The sequence below is a fragment of the Xiphophorus couchianus genome, chromosome 12, assembly GCF_001444195.1.
Source record: "Xiphophorus couchianus chromosome 12, X_couchianus-1.0, whole genome shotgun sequence".
NCBI classification, from domain to species: domain Eukaryota; kingdom Metazoa; phylum Chordata; class Actinopteri; order Cyprinodontiformes; family Poeciliidae; genus Xiphophorus; species Xiphophorus couchianus.
Genome location: NC_040239.1, coordinates 1,608,377 through 1,629,672, shown reverse-complemented (window position 1 = coordinate 1,629,672; position 21,296 = coordinate 1,608,377). Strand labels below are relative to the sequence as shown.

The following is a 21,296-nucleotide window of genomic DNA, read 5'->3' as shown; positions in this document are numbered from 1 at the left end:
CAACAAATCAGAAATTATTTCCTTTTGGAAGCTGAACTTTTGCTCAGTTAATTAATTTTGCTTAAAGTAAAACTACCATGAATTTAACTAGTTTATTGTAATAAGTAATAAGAACAATTAAAATACTGGAGGTTGTCTTCAAACAACTTTCATCATTAATTTAAATATTAATTTTGCTTTTTTAGGTTTGAAACTCTGTGAGAAAAAGAAAGATGAAGAAACTGAACCAAAAGAAGATGAACCCAAAGAGACCGTCTGTAGAACCAACAGAACCGACAGAACCCATGAGGTTCCTGCAGCAGACAGACCCGCTGCGTTTCCTCCGAAACGCTTCAGCCGCTAACGAGGTGTGAAGAGCTGAAGGTGCTTCCTGCTCTTCATCGTCCCGTTTCTCCTCATCCCTGGTCTGACTGGATCTGACCAAACTGACCTCACTTAGAAAATCACTGAAGATGTTTCAGGTTTAATCTACCAAACAAAAAGTCCAAATTCTGCCTGTTTTTCTGCTTTTACTCCTTTTCTTTCTGACCTTTTACAGGAAACTCTTACATTTACGGGTTCTGAGTTAGAAAATAGGAAAAGGATAAAAAGTTCCAAATTAATTTACTTTCTAACTTTATTGTACTCTTTTCTTTTCATTATTATTTTATATAACTTCCCAAACACTAAGGTGTAGCATTTATGTGTTTCTGTTTAAATTTTGGCGTCTTTGTGTTGCATTTACTTCAGTTGGCTCTTTAGGCCTTGTGTGTTTGTAATAAATCAGATTTTATTAAAAGTTTCCAAGCCACTGGAAAATGTTCCGTTTTAAGTATAAATTTAAATGTAAATGTTGCCGTTGGAGTTCAGTTTGTCCTCATATGAAGCCATGCTGCAGTAAAATTTGTGATCAACCCTTTAATGTTTTCATTAAACTTAAAAATATTTTTTTCCCTGAAGCAAATCATTTTTCTCTTCATTAAAACTCAGAGATTTACTGAACGATGACAAACTAATGAGCAACTTTAAAGGATTCAGAGGAAAAACTGAACTCACTTTATTTTAGAACAAAGTTCTCCTCCTGCTGAAATTTATGAATTTCTTAGCTTTTCAATAAATCCTGTGAAAATTATGAATATTCGAGAAAAAATAAAGAAAAATTCCAAAATGTCTGAAAAATTTTAAGATGAAAATGTAACTGAATTTTTAAAGTAATTTTAAACTGATATCCTGCTGCCTGCTTCAGGAATTATCTTTATAATTATTTAATATTTATTCTCAGTGAAACAAAACTAAAACACTTTAAACCTTTTAATCTGATTGTTTTATTAATTCAAATACATGAATATTGATACTAATCACTGCAAACATAAACAGAAATGATTCATTTAAAGACTAAAAGTGACCGGAATTATTATTATTATTATTATTATTATTATTAGAGGTCAGACAGTGACATGTGAGTGTGTGACTTTATCTATAACTCCCCCCGTCCACACACACGCGCACACCCACACACACACACACACACACACACACACACACACACACACACACACACACACACACACACACACTCACCCCAGAGACCCGCATACGGCCGTGTTGGGATGATAAATAGCGGGCCGGCAGGCCGGTGGATCGATCTTCCTCCCCCTCTCCTCCTCTTCCTCCTCCTCTTCCTCCCCCCTCTCTCCTCCACAAACACAAAACTATATACAGCAATTAATTCCTGCTTGTCCCTCCATCCCTCATCGGGCTGCCGGAGCGTATTGACTCAGATTACTGCTGATGGTCCGTTTTATCACCGCGGGATGAACAGCGAGGGGCGGCGGGGCTTTTAGGCCCGCAGACAGCCGGGAGGAGGAGGAGGAGGAGGAAGGTGATGCGGCAGCGGCGCGGAGATGATCTGAAGATGTTGGAGGTTTTTGATCCAGGAGATCAGCGCTTCCGGCTTCCGGTCCTTCCGGAAGGTTTTCTCTCCGGATCAGAATAAACCATCCAGTCCGACTGACGCGGCTCATAAAGCCGCTAATGTGGCAAAAAGGAGCAGAAAATGTTTCACTTTTCACACCGAAAACTAAAGTTAAACTGGTCAAAGAAACGACTAATAAAGTCTGTTAAAGGCTTTTAGTGAGACTTTTTTATTCAATAAATGATGAGTTTGAAAAACATTTATGAAAACCATAAAAGAGAAATTTCTCCGATCTCAGCAGATCATTTATTATTATTATTATTATTATTATTATTATTATTATTATTATTATTATTATTATTATTATTATTATTCAGTAAAATCCGTACAGATAAAAACATTGAAGTCGCCCTTTAACCGAGCGCCGAGTCGGAAACTAAAACCAACTGGTTAAAAGTTTAACAGATTAAACTCGTTATTAAAATGTTTATTAATTATTTTACTGCTTAGAGACTCCATCAGCAAGGAGCAGTTAACGAGGAATCGATGACGCTTCGATTAATTATTACTTCCTTAATAATAATATTTAATTAAAAAATATTTGATCATATATATTGTCCTGCCACAGGCCTTGATAAGTTATTACATCCACAGAAATATGAATCAGCATATCGCTGAATATTGCATAAATGCACTGACTAAATCTAATTAAACCGGGACTGAGACACAGATTAATTTGAAATATTTGCAAAATAATTGACAACGTAAAAAACAAACATTTAACTTAATATTAAAATGTATTTATTCTAACAGAAACTTACGTTTATGCAGAAAAATAGCAAGTATCTACATTTTACACAGTTATTTGCAATGTTGGAACTTATATGTATAATATTTTAAACTTTTATTATTTATTATCTACGTCCTCAGTGACTTTTCTTCTTCTTCTTCTTTATTTATCTGCGCGCTCTAACAGGAACTTCCGCTTTTCATTTCAGGAAAATCATAAAATATAAATTATGAAGTTTTGTGGAAACAGAACAATTCACGAGAAATGAACTGATCCCACGGGGGGGCTGTGACACGCGCCTTTAAATTGATCCCGCACGTGCGCCGCTTCAAAGGGCCGCTTGGCGCGCGTTGTGACGGAAGAGCGCGCGAGCTGAACGCCCCACGCCGCCGCGAGAGCTGAGAGTCTCAGGCCGCGTGCGCGTGGAAGTGTGAGTGGTTTTTACGCATGAAGGGACGCTGTCAATGTCGGTGCACGCGCACGAGCGCGCGCATCCGCAGGAGGTAAAGATTGAAGCTTGAAGAAAAGATAAAACTCAAGGATTATTTTTTAATAAATTATGATAAGATGGGAAAATTAGAACAATAGATATTGGTTGGTGTTTTTTTTCTCTTCAGATGAGCAAAAATAATTTAACTTATTTATTTGATTTCGACAAATTATAATCAGAAATGGAAAACCGGCAGGAGAAAAAATGTAATTTAAAAGACAATCTGCAGGTTCAGAGCCTGCTGGGCTGCTGGCCTTTGACCTCTGACCCTCCACATCCCAACAACCTTCCTCCTCCTCCTCCTCCTCCTCCTCCTGCAGCTACTGTCCAACAGCCTCTGCCTGAGAAATCATTTCAAATTCAAGGTTTCCGTTTATTTTTCACCTGATTCTGGTTTTAGTCAAAGAAAATGTGAAATTTCAGATTTTGTTTAGAAATATGACAGAAAAAATAGAATAAAGCTTTAAATGAAAAACTATAAAATGATGTAAAGCACTTTGAACTGCCACGCTGCTGGTTGAAACATTATGTTTCATATTTTTAAATGATTAAATCAACTCAGTATAAATATGCAAAATGATTTTCAATGTAGAAAAACTGTTAGGAGCTTTTTATGCTGCTGGATGTTTTCATGTCGAGATAACAGATCAAAGAAGATCTAAACCCGGAGAGGTTATAGGTCACAGACTAATGGGTGGATGTCTGCAGAGCGCGGAAACATCTCTCTGTGTGTGAGAGTGTGTGTGTGTGAGTGTGTGTGACGTACGGTTGTTGAGCTCCCCGGTGTGGTTGCTCAGCGGGATGATCTCCATCCTCTGCTGGCCGTACAGGTAGTAGTCCAGCTCCTCGGAGGTCAGCTTGCATCGCCCCCCCGCAGCCTTCCCGCTCTCCTCCGCGCCGCCGCCGCTCTTCACGCTGGACGACACCACCCCGACCGCCGCGCACCGCTGCTCCTTGGCCTGCTGGAGGAGCTCCGCCGCCGGGTTGTGGCCCTGCTGGTTGTCCGGGGGGACCACCACCACCAGGTCCGCCGCGGCCCCTGGCGCCGGGGCCAGCGCCTGCCCGAAGAGCACGATCTGCTGCGGGACGGGCAGCTGAGCGAGGCCTGCGGGGGCGGAGATGGAGGAGGAGGAGGAAGGAGCTGCGGAGGAGGAGGAGGTGGAGGAAGATGAGGAAGAGGATGTGCAGGCCAGGAGGTGCGCGTGCAGGCGGGACGGGCGCAGGGCGTCCACGGCGATGGAGAGGCGGTCTGGTGGAGGCGCAGGTGGAGGCGGTGGCGGGGCCAGCGGAGCCTTGAGCTGGGCCTGCGGGAAGAGCTGCTGCCAGTGCTGCAGGTAGGACGGGTCCACCTTGAGGAAGGCCGAACCGCTCGGGTCACCCGGCTTCAGCATGGCGGCACTGCGGGGGTCAGAGGGCGACATTAAACACAGAGAGGTCACAAAACCAACCCGATTCATCCAGAGTCCAGGAAAAACAAAAAGAACCGGTTCTCTACAGTCACTCCGACTTCAGTCAGAAAAGAGTTCACTTTGAACTGAGATTTATTTTCTCTACTGATGTCTGATCAGTGATTATTATAAAAAATAACGTTATGACAGCTGTATACATTTATATAAATGTAGATGAATCAGTGATTTAGTTTATGAATTTAGAAAAACATTTAAGTTTTTCTAAATAAAACATAATAATTTCTACCAACAATCACTTCCTTTATGCTTAGAAACTTAAAACCATTTATCCATATAATTACCAGGTTTTCTGGAGATTCTGTTTAGTTTTGGTTCAAGTTTTCTTTTGTTGTTTTTGATTTGCCTTAACTGTAAACTGGATCATTACCTCTTGCGCACTGTGCGCTTTTATTTAAAGGAAACAGAGCAATTCAAAGGACATTAGCTTTAGAGATTGATTTCCTATTGGTGAAAAGTGTCAGGAAATCCATGCAATCTCTGCTCTGCTTATTAGCAAATTAAAATAATCAAATTATTTAAAACAGAAGAAATAATAATAAAAAATGTCCTGTTGCGCAGCTTTTAAACGTTTCTAAAGACTTGCAGTTTTGACCCAATAATTTTCTTTTCTAGATATAATTTGGTGATTCTTTGAATAAAATCTTTAGCCTGTTGAAGTTTAATTAATTTAACTCTTAAACAGTAAATCTTGGTTTCCGCTGCAACTTTGTTGTTTTATTTTACGCGCAAAAACGCACAAAACCAAAACCAGGAAAGGCTCACCTGCTCTGTCTGAAGTGGTTCAGCAGCCTGCTGGAGAACGTTTCATCTGAACAAATGAACTGAAGATCCGTTTGGGTCCAGCGGAGACCAGCGGTGCGCCGCTCCGAGCGCGTCCCGGCAGAGGCAGCTGTCGGCGGGGTGAAGACGCGGGGAGTCTCCGCTGATCTTCCTGGTTTATTCCGGTTTTGTTTTTAAAGCGGAAGTTGTTTAAAAAGCTCGGATCGGTTCCGAACCGACCGGGTGCTGATGTCCAGTCAGCGGGGAGCTTCTCTCCACCTCCAGGCTGCAGAGAACCAGCCGGGACAGTCCGCTGCGTCCAGCGCGTCTCCGCAGCCAAAACTGCTCGACCCGCTCCTCCTCTCTCTCTCTCCCCCCACTCACTCTCTCTCTCTCCTCCTCTCTCTCTCTCTCTCTCCTCCCTCTCTCCCCCTTTCTCTCTTCCTCTCGCTCTCACGATAAAACACACATGTTGTTTCTCTAAGCCTCCTTTAAAAAAAACAAAAAAAAATTCACAATTCTCACATTTTTCTCAGTCCTCTTTTTCTCCATCCACATTTTCCCAAAAACTCCCACAGCTTGACTTCCTCATCTCCCCTGTTTTTTTTGCTTTTCTTCATGTCAGTTCATTCAAAGAGTCTTCGACGTAAACAGATAATTGGGTCGGAACCGGCTGGACTCCAACTCTCTCTGCATCAGCAGTAATAGATATGTAATATGTCATCTTAAATGTTGCCTTTTTCACCCAAACATCAAAGTTTGTCTCAAAAGTTTTGTCCAGTTTTGTTCTCTGGATTCCAGATGTTCCGAACTGATCCTGAAATTTTCATTATGTAGAAAAAAATATCTGAAACTTCTAAACAGAAAACGCGCATTAACCTCGGACTGCACCACCAGTAGGTGGTGCTATTGGCCACTTTTCACACAATATTTACCAAAACCAGGAAAACTGATTGATTTTCTTTGCTGTTCATATTCAGTCTTCAGGAATTAAAATGAGAAATAACGAGACTCGTTATGCAGTACCACTAGCGACCAACAGGGGATGACTCAATGACGTCACTGCCTCCATCTCAGGTTTGATCAAGAAGAAACTCACCATTGCAATTTTTCCAAAGTGTCAAAGTCAAACTGAGACAAACATGAATTCACTGATGAATCTTCAGTAAAACTGTAGATTCTGACTGAATGAGGAGATTTATGGGCAGATGGAAGACAAAGAAAATAACATCCTAAAGAACAACTGAGGAGTTCTGACCTCTGGAGACTATCAGGGTGGAGCGGGTGGATGAATGGATGGATGGATGGATGGATGGATGGGTGGATGGGTGGATGGATGGATGAATGGATGGATGGGTGGATGGATGGATGAATGGATGGATGGGTGGATGGGTGGATGGATGGGTGGATGGGTGGATGGATGGATGGATGGATGGAGGAGAGGAGGAAGAACTTGTTCATCAGCTAGACTTCCCACTGTGATCAGATAGGATTCAGTTCATTCTGAACCAGTTCATTGTGAACCAGTTGATTCTGAACCAGTTCACTGTGAACCAGTTCAGCTGAGGAACTCCTCTCCTGCCTGATTCTTTCTAAGGTTTCTGGTTTTTGCTCCTCTGCTGGTTTTTCTCCTGCTGCTCTCTGCAGGATCTGCTCTCTGTTAAAATGGAGATTATCGCTGTTACAACATTCGCTATCGCCTCCTGTGGTTGGTGGCCGTCCTGTTGTGGTCTCACCTCACCGAGATCCAGGCACTTTCACTCGGCCTGTGTGTGTGTGTGTGTGTGTGTGTGTGTGTGTGTGTAGATAAGACGGATTACAGCCCAGCTCATTGTGTTTAGGCTCTGACTTGTTATCCAACAGCCTGAATTTTCCCACCCGTCGTCCTACACACACACTCCCAACGGTTGGATACATGTGTGTATGTGTGTCCATCAGCTATTGTAAGTTTCTATGGATAATAACATCAGCTGTGTGTGTGTGTGTGCGTGTGTGTGTGTATTGTTATGACTGGCATTGGCCTGACAGGCCCCATTCGTCATCCCAGAGTCCTCTGCAGGATTGATAAAGAACAAAAACACAAACATCAGCGTCTGAAAATGAACTCCTGTCGGTTTAAAGACACTTTTTCAGCTCAGAGGAATGCGCCGCTGCGACGAGTTGGAAGTTCAAATCCCACTTCTGGCTGCTCCTCATCAACTGTTTTTATTTCATTTCACCTCTCAGGCTCTCAGCTCCAAACATCATCTCTGAATGATCCAGAGAAAAGTCACAAAACACCCATATGGACTCATAATCTGAAAAATAAATGCATTCTTCATTAGCTTAGTGCTAAAATAGCTTCGGTCACATTTGTGTCGTCTCACTTAAAGACGTTTGACACAAAATAACTGAATCGACATGAATAAAACCACCAGCTGACGGCACAATCCCCACTGTGTCCTAGTATTTAAATGAATCAATAATTTATTTTAGGAAAGTTATTTTCAATTTTGCCATTTCCAACCTTTTCTAATGCAATGCTTAAAAAATAGTCATAAAAAACAGGGATTCATATTTCTTTAGTGTTTAATATATTTATTGAAATGTTTATGTTACAAACGTGCAGAAATTACTAATGAGAAAACAGAAATAGTAATAACTAAAAATAATAAAAACTTGGCCTACAGTAATGAACAGACCCAGAACTCACTGTCATTCAAGTGCTGAGCAAAGAGAATGAAATGATATTTGCTGCTAAATGATCCCAGCTGGACCAGAACAACTAAAAACCATCTTTCCTGAACCTGCGACGAATTAAAAAACAGAAGAAAAGATTCCCAAGTCTGGTAAAAACTTATTTCTTGAGCGTCTTGTTACACATCTCATATTCTCCAGTTTTAAATTTCGCATCTTTCTTTGGGGGTAGCAGAGTTTAGGAGGGTGGAATAGAAAAGCATGCCACACTATTCAGATGGGAAATAGTTTTCCTCCCACTTTGAAACCATGTTGTAGTTAATTTGTCTCGGTTTATATCATAAAACATGAAGCAGTAACGTTTGTGCCTCTAATGGATCAACATTCAAACAGAATCATTTTCATGAATCCCAGATGAACTTAAATTCTCAGGAACCGTTCTGTGATGGAAAATGATGAACTTCCCAAACTTTTCTGAGATTGGAGTTTTCTGAATGAGAAACTTTGGTGAATATTTTTAACTCCATGTTTGCTGAGTCTGGAGGCGCCATCATTCAGCTGTCTGACGTTTGGTTTAATTTGACCGATAAAAGTTTCTCTGAAGTCTGACTGACTGAAACTGAATTTCCCTCCACCCCAGGGGTGTCCAACATGTGGCTCAGGGGCCAAATGTGGCCGCTGGCCTGATTTTATGTGGCCTGCCAGCACACATGGTTGATGCAGACGGAGACTTTCAGTCTTTAATTTGGGCTAAATTATTTCAATCAAGTTCAAATGTTTGACACAATGGAAAGTATTCATCTTTTAATAACCACACTGTTTAATTTCATTGTGAATAGAAACACATCTGGCTGTAAATGTTATAAATACTTTTCTGGTTTTATTTAAGTGTTTTATTAAAGTGTAAAGTGATTTTTTTTTAAAAAATGTTAAAGCTTGCTCTTCAGATATAAACATGGTAATCTGTTTTCTGTTGGATTACCTTTTTTTTCTCCGTCTTCATCATCATTTTTAGTTCAAATCATAATTTCTCTCCATGCGGTCGCCGGGGAGACGGAAAACAGAGAAGAAACAGAGAGAAAAGGGAGGAAAGCAGAGCAGGAGCAGAATTAGGTGTTTTCATCCATTGATTAATGGCTTTCTAAAGCAAAGCACATCGAAAGGCGCCGGCCCGATCAATAAATTAACTGCCCAAATTCATCATTTTCTACAACAAAAGCTAATTATTTAGACGGCTGCAGGAAAGACAGGAAAAAACAACGCATTATTAACAAGAGTTTATTTAGCAGAGCTTTGTATTCCTGTGTGTGAGGAGACTGCAGATTCAACAGCAGCCATGAGGAAATGCAACGTTAGAGTCCGTAAAGAAGACGAAACGGTTTCCAACCAGGACCAGTAATTAAAACGACGCAGAAACAAAAAGCTGAACATCAGAAACACCTGCAGATTTATTATAACAAAAACTGAATTAATAATTAAAGCTTTCCTCACCTTACAGCCACACTGACCTCATTTAAAGATGTTTCTACATCATAAAACATGGAGGATTCTGACTGAAACACTTATGTTCATTTCTATAAGACATATTTTAAAAACATGCATTGAATCAGTGAGTTAAAGCCTCATAGCAGCAAGACTTTAAGTACAGAAACGGTTCCATCTTTATTTAAAAAACCCAACAATGTCAGGCTGACTAAAAAGCTGCACAGCAAGTAAAACAAGACAAAAATAAAAATTAAACACAGAATCTGACGTCATTAAAACACCAATAAATATAAACATCAGACCACTTAGTGGATATAAACATGATTTATATTCCACTCACTGTGAGACAAGCAGCACCGGTTGACTGGACCTCTGTTGAATTAGGTCAGACACTTTCACAAAGGTAAATATTCATGCTTTCACTTTGTTACATATTCTTATGTTATTGTTATTTTTGTAGAAATCAAATTTCCATTTGATATTAAGGATTTTATTCCTTTATTGTCAAAAAGTAGGCAAAAGTTTGTTGATTATTATTGATTTTTAAAATCAATAAAAGTGTAAAACATCCAAAGCGGTGAATACTTCTTACAGGCTCTGAAACAGGTTTACAAAGCTGCATCTTCTGTGAGAAAGTCGAGATGTTTGATGATGATGCAGAGCACCATGTTTGTATAAAACCAGACAGAGCACATTACCAACCGTCAGCACGGTGGTGGCAGGGTGATGATGTGGGATGTTTCAGCAGTCAGAGGACCCGGTCCCATGAAGTTCACATCAACTCCTCTGGAGTCAAATGTGAGTCTGTCTGTCTGACAGCTGGAGTTTCGTCCAAACTGGGATCATTACAGGATACGGCAAGCCGTTTTAACATAAAATCAGTTTCATCTGACTGTCAGTAATTACATTCCAGATATCTGAAGAGTAGTTTGGAGACAAATCTGCGGTGATCCTGAATCGTAATTCAAAATATCTGCATTTACATTCTGACGAGTTATAATTCCTATCAAGATAAATAATGTCACCAAATTCATTACCTGTAATTACGATTAAAAATATCAAACATAATTATGAGTCAAATCTATATTTTTAGATATCTGAATTAAGAATTGATTTTTTCAGCTCCACTGTCCAAACAGTTGTCTGCAGAACATTTTGTTTCCTGCACAAAATAGCCAGAAAATGCCACCATAGAGAAAGAGCTCAGCAGTTTGGGATATAAACAGAACTTAAACTTTGTGAACTTGAAGACACATTGCACTTTTAAATAGCTTAGAAGAGCAAAAAATGCAACTGGCAAAAAAATTAATGAGCTGAAAATGGAGCAATTCTAGAATCATTTTGCATTTTTTCATCAGAATTTCAAAATGCTTCATAAATCTGGGACATTGTGACTAGACAGAATAATTATTTAAGGTGTCCTTAACAGAAAGACTGTCTAGATTTTTTTCCAGGATATCTCTAATTCATTTGGAAAGTTAAATACAATTCCAGGTATCTCTTATTTAGTTTTGCTGAGTCATTATTTGCTTTCAAGTTGTCCAAAATGTAACTTAAACTAGTTGAGTTTTATGTGCCTCACATATAAAAATACATTTAGGACATTTTAAATTATGACTTCAGTCATGTTCTTTCACTTTTTGACAAATCTTAAATTAACTTTTAGATGAGACAATTGAATTGTTGCTATCTGAAATATATGTATCAGATAGTCAATTTAATGTAGATATCCTATAATATATCATATAGTAATAAAATATTTACAAATTAAAGATAAATAAGTTGTAATTTATGCTAGCCTGAATGACATTAGAGGAAAACTAATTAACTAATAGTCATGAATTAATTTCAGATATCTGGAATGGAAGCATGGTGAAGATTATTTTATGTCATAACGGCCTGCCGTAGAACTGCAGCTCGACCTCAGGAGTAAAAGGTGTTGAAATGGTCCAGTCAAAGTCCAAAGTGAATTTTAAAAGCGAAACCATGCAGATTGTGTTTATATTGAGTTATCATGGTGAACATTAATTTGTCCAAGCAGCAGCAGGAATGCAGAGGGAGTTGGGATGTTTGACCGTTTCACGGCGATAAATCAGTGACGAGGTTTATAAGCTCTGTTTCCACCGCAGGTTCATTCAAGCCTTATTGGTTTAAATCCGTGAGGGTTAGTTAGTGCACAAGTGACGGTAATTCAATTAAAACATTTGCACTTCACTCTGCAGCCAACACACACACACACACACACACACGACCAGGCGCTGTAACCTTGGTATATACAAACACACAGGTTTAAGCTGTGTCACATTCATTTACATAGCAGCATGTTGTTAAGGTCCTGCTTTGACATTCAATTAAAATGTTTACATTTCTGCTTAATTAATTTGGAGGAAGGCGGCAGGAAAAGACGAATGGACGGGCTTCTTTGACAGGAGGCCGATAACTCTCCGTGTGTGTGTGTGTGTGTGTGTGTGTGTGTGTGTGTGTGTGTGTGTTAAGGTCACGCCACGCTGACTATTATAATTCATCTCTACAGACATGTATTCATCAGGGACTTATATTCTGTTTTTCAGCTTTATTTCCTGCAGCTGAAGCCGGGCCGTTTTAAAGGCTGCTGAAGCTGGACTCCGCTCGGCTGCTCCCGCCTCATTATTCTTCCCTTTAATGTTAAAAAACAACCAGATGAATATTGATCATACGGCGAAGATGCATTTGTTTGTCAGTCAGGAAGGAAAATTAAAAGTCGTTGAGCTGCAGGCTTGTTTTTCTTGTTTGTGTATTTACATTTCATATTCAATAAATCACTCAGTTTTACAGCAAAGGGTTTTGAAAAGACGTTTTCATTCTGGCTTTTCTTTTTAAATACATATTTTTGTTTTTCACATAAACACTGTTTTATAAAACAAATTGTAAAAAAGAAAAACTACGAAACTGAGCTCAGATTATGAATAATTTGCTTTCTTAAGGGGCAGGATCATGACTTCTAACCTGGAATAGGATTAACAACAGATTACTCAATCAGTGGAAGAAAATGCACCAAAGATTAAACCTGGAAGATCAAGTTTAGCAGCAGTGGATGAGATTATTTATGGGATTTAGCTACAAAGATTATAGTCTGAGTGACAGGAAATAATGATACAGCATTTAAGACCTTCAGCTGGTTGTCTGAATAATAAAAAAATGTTTACAACGAAAATAAAACTATGATGAAAAAATAAGCAGAAGTACTCATACCAGCCAGTAGGGGGCGATTTAATAAATAATAACACATGGCTTTAGTCTCAAACAAAAAATATATTTAACACTACTTGTCTTTATTTAAAAGTATTTGAACTTTTCCGCATATAATCTAAGTTTTACTTGGAAAATATGCACAGAGGATGTTTATTCAGTGAGGAGAAAGAACTAATGGATTCTGCTCATCGTTCCTTTTCTGCAGTTCAACCAGCCAAGTGTTCAGTCTGATCCAGGAACATTTCAAAATTTATATATTAAACCATGACCTCCCACCCTCACTGACGGTCTGACGCCATATGTTTTGGTGATCTTGCTATTGTTTGTTATATTTGCCGCAATTTTCTTTATGCTTCTATAAAGAAAAAATATTTATTTGTAGCATTTGTAGCATTTTTTGTTGATAATTGTTTTTTTGTATTTGCATGATTCAGATTTTGCATCAATCAAGTGTTTTGCCAGTTGCTGTCCATTTGCACCTGTCCTCCTCCTCCACTGTGTGGCCTGTTCAGGTCAAGCTGGTAAAGATCAACACACATCTGCTTCGCTCAAATGGAATGTTCTCTTGTCTTTCCCATCTTTAAAGTGTAATTAATCCTCAAATCAACTTTTTTGTGTCCGATAAACTGTCTTCAATGGTCTTTAAAGACCGTTTTATGTTTATGTTTCCGTCCAAATCTTGATATTTTTGTGTAAATTTAAACAGTTCTGTAATATTTAGCTTATAACTGCCTGAGTGCTGCCCCCTTCTGGTCAGACGCTAGCTACTGCAGTTGGATATTGCTATTACAACAACACAGGAGTTGGACTGGTGAGAGTTGATTGATAGTGTTCAGCTTTGCTTTGCTCATGTGTGATTCACATGTTTTACTGACTGCAGCACATTTCCAAGTTTTCACCATAAAAGTCTCCAAGCAGAAAAAAAGTTGCTGGATTTGATGGCAGTTGCTGAAAAAAGTCCAGAAGGTGTGAGAAGTTAATAAATTGGCAACAGAGATTCTCTGGTACCGACCACAACCTCCTCACCTCATCCCCACACTTGGAAACGCCCTCTGTATTTTGGCTCCGCCCATTTTTGTAGGATTTGTTGAAATTTGTGAGGCGGTGTGGCTATGGTTTCATAGAGGGAGTTAATTTCACTTTAAAAGTGACTATAAGAACAAAAACCCTGTCATGTGGTGGTGACTCATATAGTCTTCCAAGAGTTTGAGTCCAGGTTCCCTGCCACGTCAGAGAGCCCATGAGCAAGGCGCCTAATTCTAAGATGCCTGAAAATCTGTCATAGTTTGAGTCTGTGTGGGTTTACTCAATGTTAACATGGGATCTGTTTCGCCTGAATATTTACTGAGATTAAAGGTTATAATCTGCCGCTGTAATTAAAGGTGCAGCTTTCTGCACATCTTTCTGGGGACCAATAAGTATGACGGGTGCTTTGATGGCAAAACTGTTACAACAGTTATTATTGTTATTCCAGCCAATAACATCCATAAAGCAGATGGAAACATGTGGAAAATAAATATTAATATGCTTTTTATCTACTTTTGTCACAAAGAATAGAAAATAAACTGGTTGCTACATAACTATGTTGTTGTTATAAGCCAGATATGATCTCCTGATTCTGACTCATCTGTTATAATGATCTTTCTGTCCTCTTTATGGGCGGTTCTGTGATTCGGGCTCGGCCCACCGGGGGGAGTGGTCTGCTGATGTAGCCGGTCTGGATCGCAGTCTCCCGGCCCGCCGTGATCCTTCTTCCTCTCCCCCGCCTCGTCGTCACTTCCAGCCGGGCCGCTGACGGCGCTCAGTCCGGCTCTGAAACCATGGAGCTCCGATCGATCTTCCCAGCGCTGCTCTGCCTCTCTGCCGCCGCTCTGCACTCGGTGTCCGGCGCCTTTTCACGAAGAGGACCGAAGGTCACCGAGAAGGTGGGTGACATATTTGCTGCATCTGTTTAACCGCACAACCGCCTTACCGCACAGCAGCGGCATCTTCGTGCGTGGCAAGGAGCCGCGCACCGTGCAGGAGCGCGCGTCGAAGTTCGTGCACGCACGTACTCGCGTACATACAGGTGAAGCTAAGGTCCCGCATCAGCAGAAAGAAGCAACCCGTTATTTTATCTCTCCGAGGATCTGCAGATTCTTCCAGAACATCTGGGCCAGCCCACGCACAGACACGCACATTCACAGCTGTACACGTGTCCACTCAGATTATGCTTAATGCGCAGTGCGTCTGCCTGCAGGGCATCCACGCACACACACGTACACACACATACACGTTTATATTACCTCATGGGGAGCACAGAGATACGCATGTTTAATGGGAACCACCATTTCTGAAAGGCTTAAAAATAATTTTAATTGCTAAATTTATTTTAAAATCTAATAAAAAGTTGAAATTTTGTTAACACTCCTATTGAGTTTTTACCTGACTTTTTGGAACCTCCCAGGACACACACACAGAAACAGATTGCTCGCTTTCTGACCTTCATAAAAATAGAACTAAAACCTGCCTGAAGCCACTGGAGGAATGAACGGTTCAGTGGACTGATTCAGTTTGTGTAAAGAAGCAAACACAATGTTATAAAAGCAGTCAGGGCCAGATATAGCCAGGGGGCAAGAGCCTGTTTTAATTTCGGGATGCATGTAGAGTACAGTGAATTAATAGGAGGTTTAATAAAGGTTTCTATGCTTTGTGCATGTTAAAAGGAAAGAGTATTTCTAAAAATGTCATCAGTTATATGAAAAATGACCTGAGTAACTCCAACCTGCAGAGCTTTTCTTCACTACCTGCTTTTAAAAGTCATCTAAAAAAAAACAAAACAACTATGGGCGGGACTTTTAAATATACATTACATGGACTAATTACATGGATTTTAACATGTTAAAAGTTTTAATGCAATTAATCACTTTTTTGTTTTTATTAACATATAAATGTATTGTATAGGAACCTTTGCATTCATATGTTTCTGGTACAACAGTAATTTGACGCACAGATTTACCTACAACAGTGATGGAAGACAAAAACTGCTTCTCTCAGCTCACTGGGGGTTAATTTCTGCTTCAAAACCATCTGATTGGTCGTTGGAAAAGACTATTGTTTTGTCCAGTTTCCTTTTAGTTGTGCTAAAAGGAGATAGCCTATCAGCATAACTATTCAAACCTTAAATAGCATCTCAATGCTAACCATGTAGCAGCAGCACAGATGCTAATGCTAATAACAAAATGCTATTCTAGTTTGCACCAATGTCTGTATTATGTCATTTTAAAAAATAATTTATCAGCGAAAAGGAGTTTTGAAGTGAGAATGTTTTTTATTTTGTCGATATGTTTTTGATTTGTTGTGATTAATTAATTACACACCCTGCAATTAATTCAATTAAAGATTCTAATTGAGTCCCACCACTATTTAAAATCAACTTTTATCCAACCCCAGATTTAGTTTTGTTTGTTTTTGGTATTTGATTTATTATTGGTGCATATTATGTGTGTTTCTTTTAATGCATGGTTTTAGTATGCAGTTATGTGCAGTATTTGGTTCAGCTGTGGGTTTTTTTGCAGTGCTTTATAAATAAAGTTTGCATGGTAAAGCCTGATGTGATGTGGATGGACTTTTGTTTTTTGTCATTTTTCAGTTACTGGTCTTTTGGTTTTCTGCTAAAAAAATCCATCAAAATTTCTCTATAACTTCTAATAAGTTTTCTATAATATTGCATTATGGAAACTTGTGTGCTGTAGTTAGTTTATGTGAGCGACTGGTTTCTTGGTTTATAAAGATCATAAATCTGCCTCACTTAAAAATAAAAACAGAAAATTATGGATGATCAATTAAGGTTCCTAAAATCTGAAAAACCATAAAGGATTGTTTTAGTAACTGGAATATTTTCTTTAAGTGGGATTCTTTTCCTCTCCTGAATTAATAACTGGAATAGTCCTGATTCAAAAACAGCTGAGGTTAAAAGCATTGCATGGGATAGTGTGGAGTAGTTCTAAAGAGTTAGAACTTTTTATGTTCTAACTTTTTACAACATAAAAAGTATGTTACCCCCACAGGAGAAAGGTTGGAAACATGAAACAATTTGAAAACCTAAAAGATTTTTGAATGAATGCTTTTAAATATTTTTTACTTTTGTTTATTTCTCACTAATCAAAGATGCAGATATATAAGTTTTAATAAAATTCTGTGTTTTCTGTGTCCAGGTGTTTTTTGACATCACAGTGGGAGGTCACGAGGTGGGGCGCATCGTCATTGGTCTGTTTGGAGAGGTTGTCCCTCTTACTGTTAGCAACTTTGTCGCCCTGGCAACAGGAGAGGTACAGTACCACAGCACAGGCTGCACTATAAAACATTCTTCATGCAGTGGTAAAAATTTAAAAAAGGACTGAAAAGTTTCAATCCAGACTAAAATTAATCGGCATTACTTTTTTGCAGAATAAATATGTTTCAGATTTAAACTATAGTTTCCTTCAAACAAACTTGTTTGTTTTGGAATAAAAACTCTTATTTCATAAAATTCTTCTCTGCTGTCCAAAATTGTATAAAATGTTTTGCAATATTACATATTTTTCTGCTTTTGTCCACTTTGAGTTTAGGATTATTTCTTGAAGGAGTTATCAGTGATAAATTAATTCTTTTCTGACTTGTGGCAGCAAAGGAGTTTTCACAGCTAACAATTTCATCTGTGTCTCTGTAGAAAGGTTACGGCTACAAGGGAACAAAGTTTCACAGAGTCATCAAGGATTTTATGATCCAGGGAGGAGACTTCACAGCTGGAGACGGAACCGGAGGTGGGAACGAAACCCAAACTGACCGTATTGATTTACAAAATGAACACAAAAGTCAAACAAATCAATTTGATTGAATCTACTGGGTCTATAAATGTTACATTAGGATGCATAAGAACACACTGTTGGATCTTAAGTTGTTTGTGGTAAATTAGCTTTGAACTATGCACTTATCTGCAATGATAAGTTTTAAAACTCATCAAGCTCTACTTTTCATGTCACATTTTTGTCCAGGTCACAGCATCTATGGTACAACATTTGCAGACGAGAACTTTAAACTGAAACATATAGGAGCTAGCTGGGTAAGCACAAGCTCTGGACCTAAACCCGGAAAATAGTTCTGGACCAGGAAGTTTGTTTGTTTTTCTCAGATTTAGCTTTAACAATTGTAATGTGTGTGTGGGGGTGCATGTGTGTGTGTGTGTGTGTGTGTGTGTGTGTGTGTGTGTGTGTGTGTGTGTGTGTGTGCGTGCTTGCATGTATGTGTACCAGGTGAGTATGGCCAACGCTGGTCCAGACACCAACGGCTCTCAGTTCTTCATCCTGTCCACCAAAGCACCTTGGCTGGACGGGAAGCACGTGGTTTTCGGCAAAGTTTTGGACGGGATGGTGGGTTGAAGCCTGGAACGCAACTCTGTGTGTCTGTAATCAGTAGAACCAGCGACCCAATGTACTGACTGGTTCCTGTACCAAACCTTCTTATTTAATTTATTTAACACTGCTAAGTATAGCGTTCGAAATAAACTGACCCAAATTCTGTTATTATAATTAAGAATAAATTTGTTCTACCAAGTCTAAAAGAATTTGAAAACTAGATACCTTTCTTTGAACACAGCAGATGTGCAAAAATGTTTTTAAATTTTCGATCTACAATGATTAACATCCCTTTATTTGCTTGATTTTTTTTCTTGACCCATGAATATATTTGATTCAACGATTTTAGAAGTCTGAAAGTTTGGACACCCTTGGTCTGACCTGCATGTGCATCTCTGTTGGCAGGCCGTCGTTCACACCATCGAGCTTCAGGACACCAACGACAGAAACCTGCCGTACACCGAATGCGTCATCGTCAACAGCGGCCGGATCCCGGTCAAAGAGCCATTCGTGGTGGAGGTGGAGGGCTGGTAAACACTGTATTCTGGAGGACAGACACTGAATATCAATGTGAAACTCCATTTCAGTTGGTGCCAAATTAATTTTTTCAATTCATTTGTATAATTTAACAGTAATGCTAACACATTGGACAGGATATATGTTTGGATTTTCTTAGAGAAACTTAGTTTTTCATTTGAGCTACTAAAAAAGTGAAACTATTCCAACAATGGATTAAATGCAAGCAAGCTAGCATAATAGACACATCACTGAAATGCTAACTAAATCCTAGCTAATGTTAGCATGTTTACATGATCCAAAGGTATGCTAGCCTGCTAGCTGTGAGCTAGATGTTAACACATGGAAAAGTGGGTGAGCTAGCAAATTTAGAATCAGTGTTGTGTAGGTTTGGCCTTCATATTAACTAATTTGAGGTTCAGTTGACACAAATTCACAAATTATTCATGCTAATATATCAAATCATATCAAGGATGAATATTATAAAACAACTTTTTAAATGTTTGTAAAAGTTTAGTTAAAACCATGTAAGGCATCATAATACAGTTCCCAAATATTTCTCTCTATTTCTGTTGTCAAAAACCAGAATAAAAAGAAACTGAAATTCAGACTGAAAATTTGATCTTTGCATTACAGTCACACTGAAAGCACTACTGGCTGTTTTAATATTTAATCCCTTAATGTTTATATATTTAAAAAAACATTTTAGCTGTTGAGCAGGTATTAAATCAAATACTAATAGATTATGAACAACCAATAAAAATTATTTATGATGCAAATCAGCGACATTAGGCATCAATGGGTTGAACAAATGATTAAATTTTCTCATCAGGAATTATAGGACTCCTGGTATGTGTAGAAAAGGCATCAACAGGCAATTTGGCTGCATTAAGCCCCAAAAGGACTGAAAGTAACGGGCGTGAAAATATAAACTCCATTTGTGAAAGAGCCTATTTACGCACAACACTGGTTGGAACGTGACATACTATCTACACGTTATGCAGTTGTGTTATTAATAAAAGAGCAAGCATGTTTGTATAAAAAATAGGGTTTTATTGATGCATGTTAATTCAATTTTACTGATCTACCAGATTATGATACTTTATTATTCTCATATGTTCCCATAAGATTTTTATTTCCAAAATCTGAACAGAAACAATCTAGAAACCTTTTGCATTGGACACAAATTACAATAAATTTTAGTAATATATGTGAGCACATATTCAACCAATGTCACCAGTTAGTTTTATTTAATACTAATTTATCAGGTTCTCTGTAGTTTATGTTGGCATGCGTGTATATTTAGTATCTTTGTAAACATAAAATAGGCTGTTTTACTTTTTTACAGAGGATATTATAATAAATGCAGAGATGATGCTGTGAAATAATAAAACCCAGAGTTGTAGCTCTCTGTGCCAAATCGTTCAGCTCTATGAAACACATCTTATGCACTTAATCTGAACATATGAGACTTTCAATGCCTGTTTTTAACTTTATGCCATAAAAACCCAACTCAGTAGCAAGTGTCAAATGTTGTTGTAGCAAAACCATTTTCATTGCATTTTCAAAAGGTTTATGCATCATATCATGTTTACTAAAACTACAGCACAAATTTGCATAAGTGAATATTAAATAATGTGGAATGAGTGATGATAATTTTATTGCCCTGTCAGTACTGATGTTAACTGTTGCATTATGTCAATGACTGTGATCCTGTTGGATAAGTTGACTGTTATTTTTATCCAACTGTCTTTATTACCTGAAAGACTTGTTGTAGCATTAAATGCAAACAATGCTTATCCTCATATTGAATCTTATGCAGAATTTATCAGAAGAGCAAAGTGCCAACCAATGATGTTTTTCTACAATAAAACTGTGGATTATTCTAAAATGATTTATGTGTCACAGATTTTTTTCTTTTCATTTAAAATGTAATTCACCTTTCAGTGACTTTATCCATTATTGAGATGCTGTTGTTTATGTCTTTTTGGCACTTACTATTCAAAAAATCTGAAAATTACATTAAGTTTTACAGCAGTGGTAGATCATCAGAAAATACCAAATCATAAATATTTAGCTCTGAATTAAATAGTTAGCTTCTAGCAAATGAACTACTTATTGACAAGCTAAATAGTTAAACTGTTGTACAAGAAAAGAGGAAAAGAAACGATTATCTTCATCAGTTCAGTCTCTCCAGCTGGAGTAGAGGTCCACAATAGCCAGCTTTAATTTTGGTAGTCCACTTTTGGCTACCGGCAACTGAATTTGCATATTACCTAAATATTTAGCCATGACGTAAATATTTAGCTTTGAACTAAATATCTATATTTAGTTGAAACTGTGATATTTATAAATTAATGAAAAACATGGTGAAAATATGACTATGAAAGATGAACCACTATTTTTCTCTTGTTGCTGGTTATTTAGTAATATTTCAAAATTATTGCTGTTAATTTTTGATTGTGTAACTTTACAAATGGAACCTCTTACATGTAAGCTTCATATTAATGTAGAAGGAACAAAATGCAGACCAAACATGCTGTATTTTGCTACTAATGAGGTAAATGACGACTGTTTTAGACAAAATTTGCTTTCATCTATACTCAGTTTT

General features: G+C 38.3%; 2 protein-coding genes across 3 annotated transcripts in view; one reads left to right on the top strand and one right to left on the bottom strand.

The window, feature by feature from the left end:
• The window catches only part of prdm6 (PR domain containing 6), a 69,281-nt gene extending 63,537 nt beyond the window's left edge, over positions 1-5,744 (bottom strand). For both annotated transcript variants that reach the window (XM_028034183.1, XM_028034184.1), the window contains exons 1-2: positions 5,406-5,744; positions 3,941-4,572 (exon numbers count right to left, since the gene is read on the bottom strand). In XM_028034183.1, coding sequence (XP_027889984.1) covers positions 3,941-4,565 — 625 coding nt within the window. In that variant the 5' untranslated portion in view covers positions 4,566-4,572; positions 5,406-5,744. The remainder of the gene's footprint in view (positions 1-3,940; positions 4,573-5,405) is intronic.
• An 8,747-nt stretch (positions 5,745-14,491) lies between these two features.
• ppic (peptidylprolyl isomerase C) lies at positions 14,492-20,579 on the top strand. Its single transcript, XM_028034235.1, has 6 exons — positions 14,492-14,719; positions 16,991-17,104; positions 17,485-17,578; positions 17,810-17,877; positions 18,068-18,184; positions 18,575-20,579. Exons 1-6 carry the CDS (start codon positions 14,615-14,617, stop codon positions 18,701-18,703), a joined length of 627 nt encoding a protein of 208 aa, XP_027890036.1. The 5' UTR covers positions 14,492-14,614; the 3' UTR covers positions 18,704-20,579.
• The last annotated feature ends 717 nt before the right edge of the window (positions 20,580-21,296 follow it).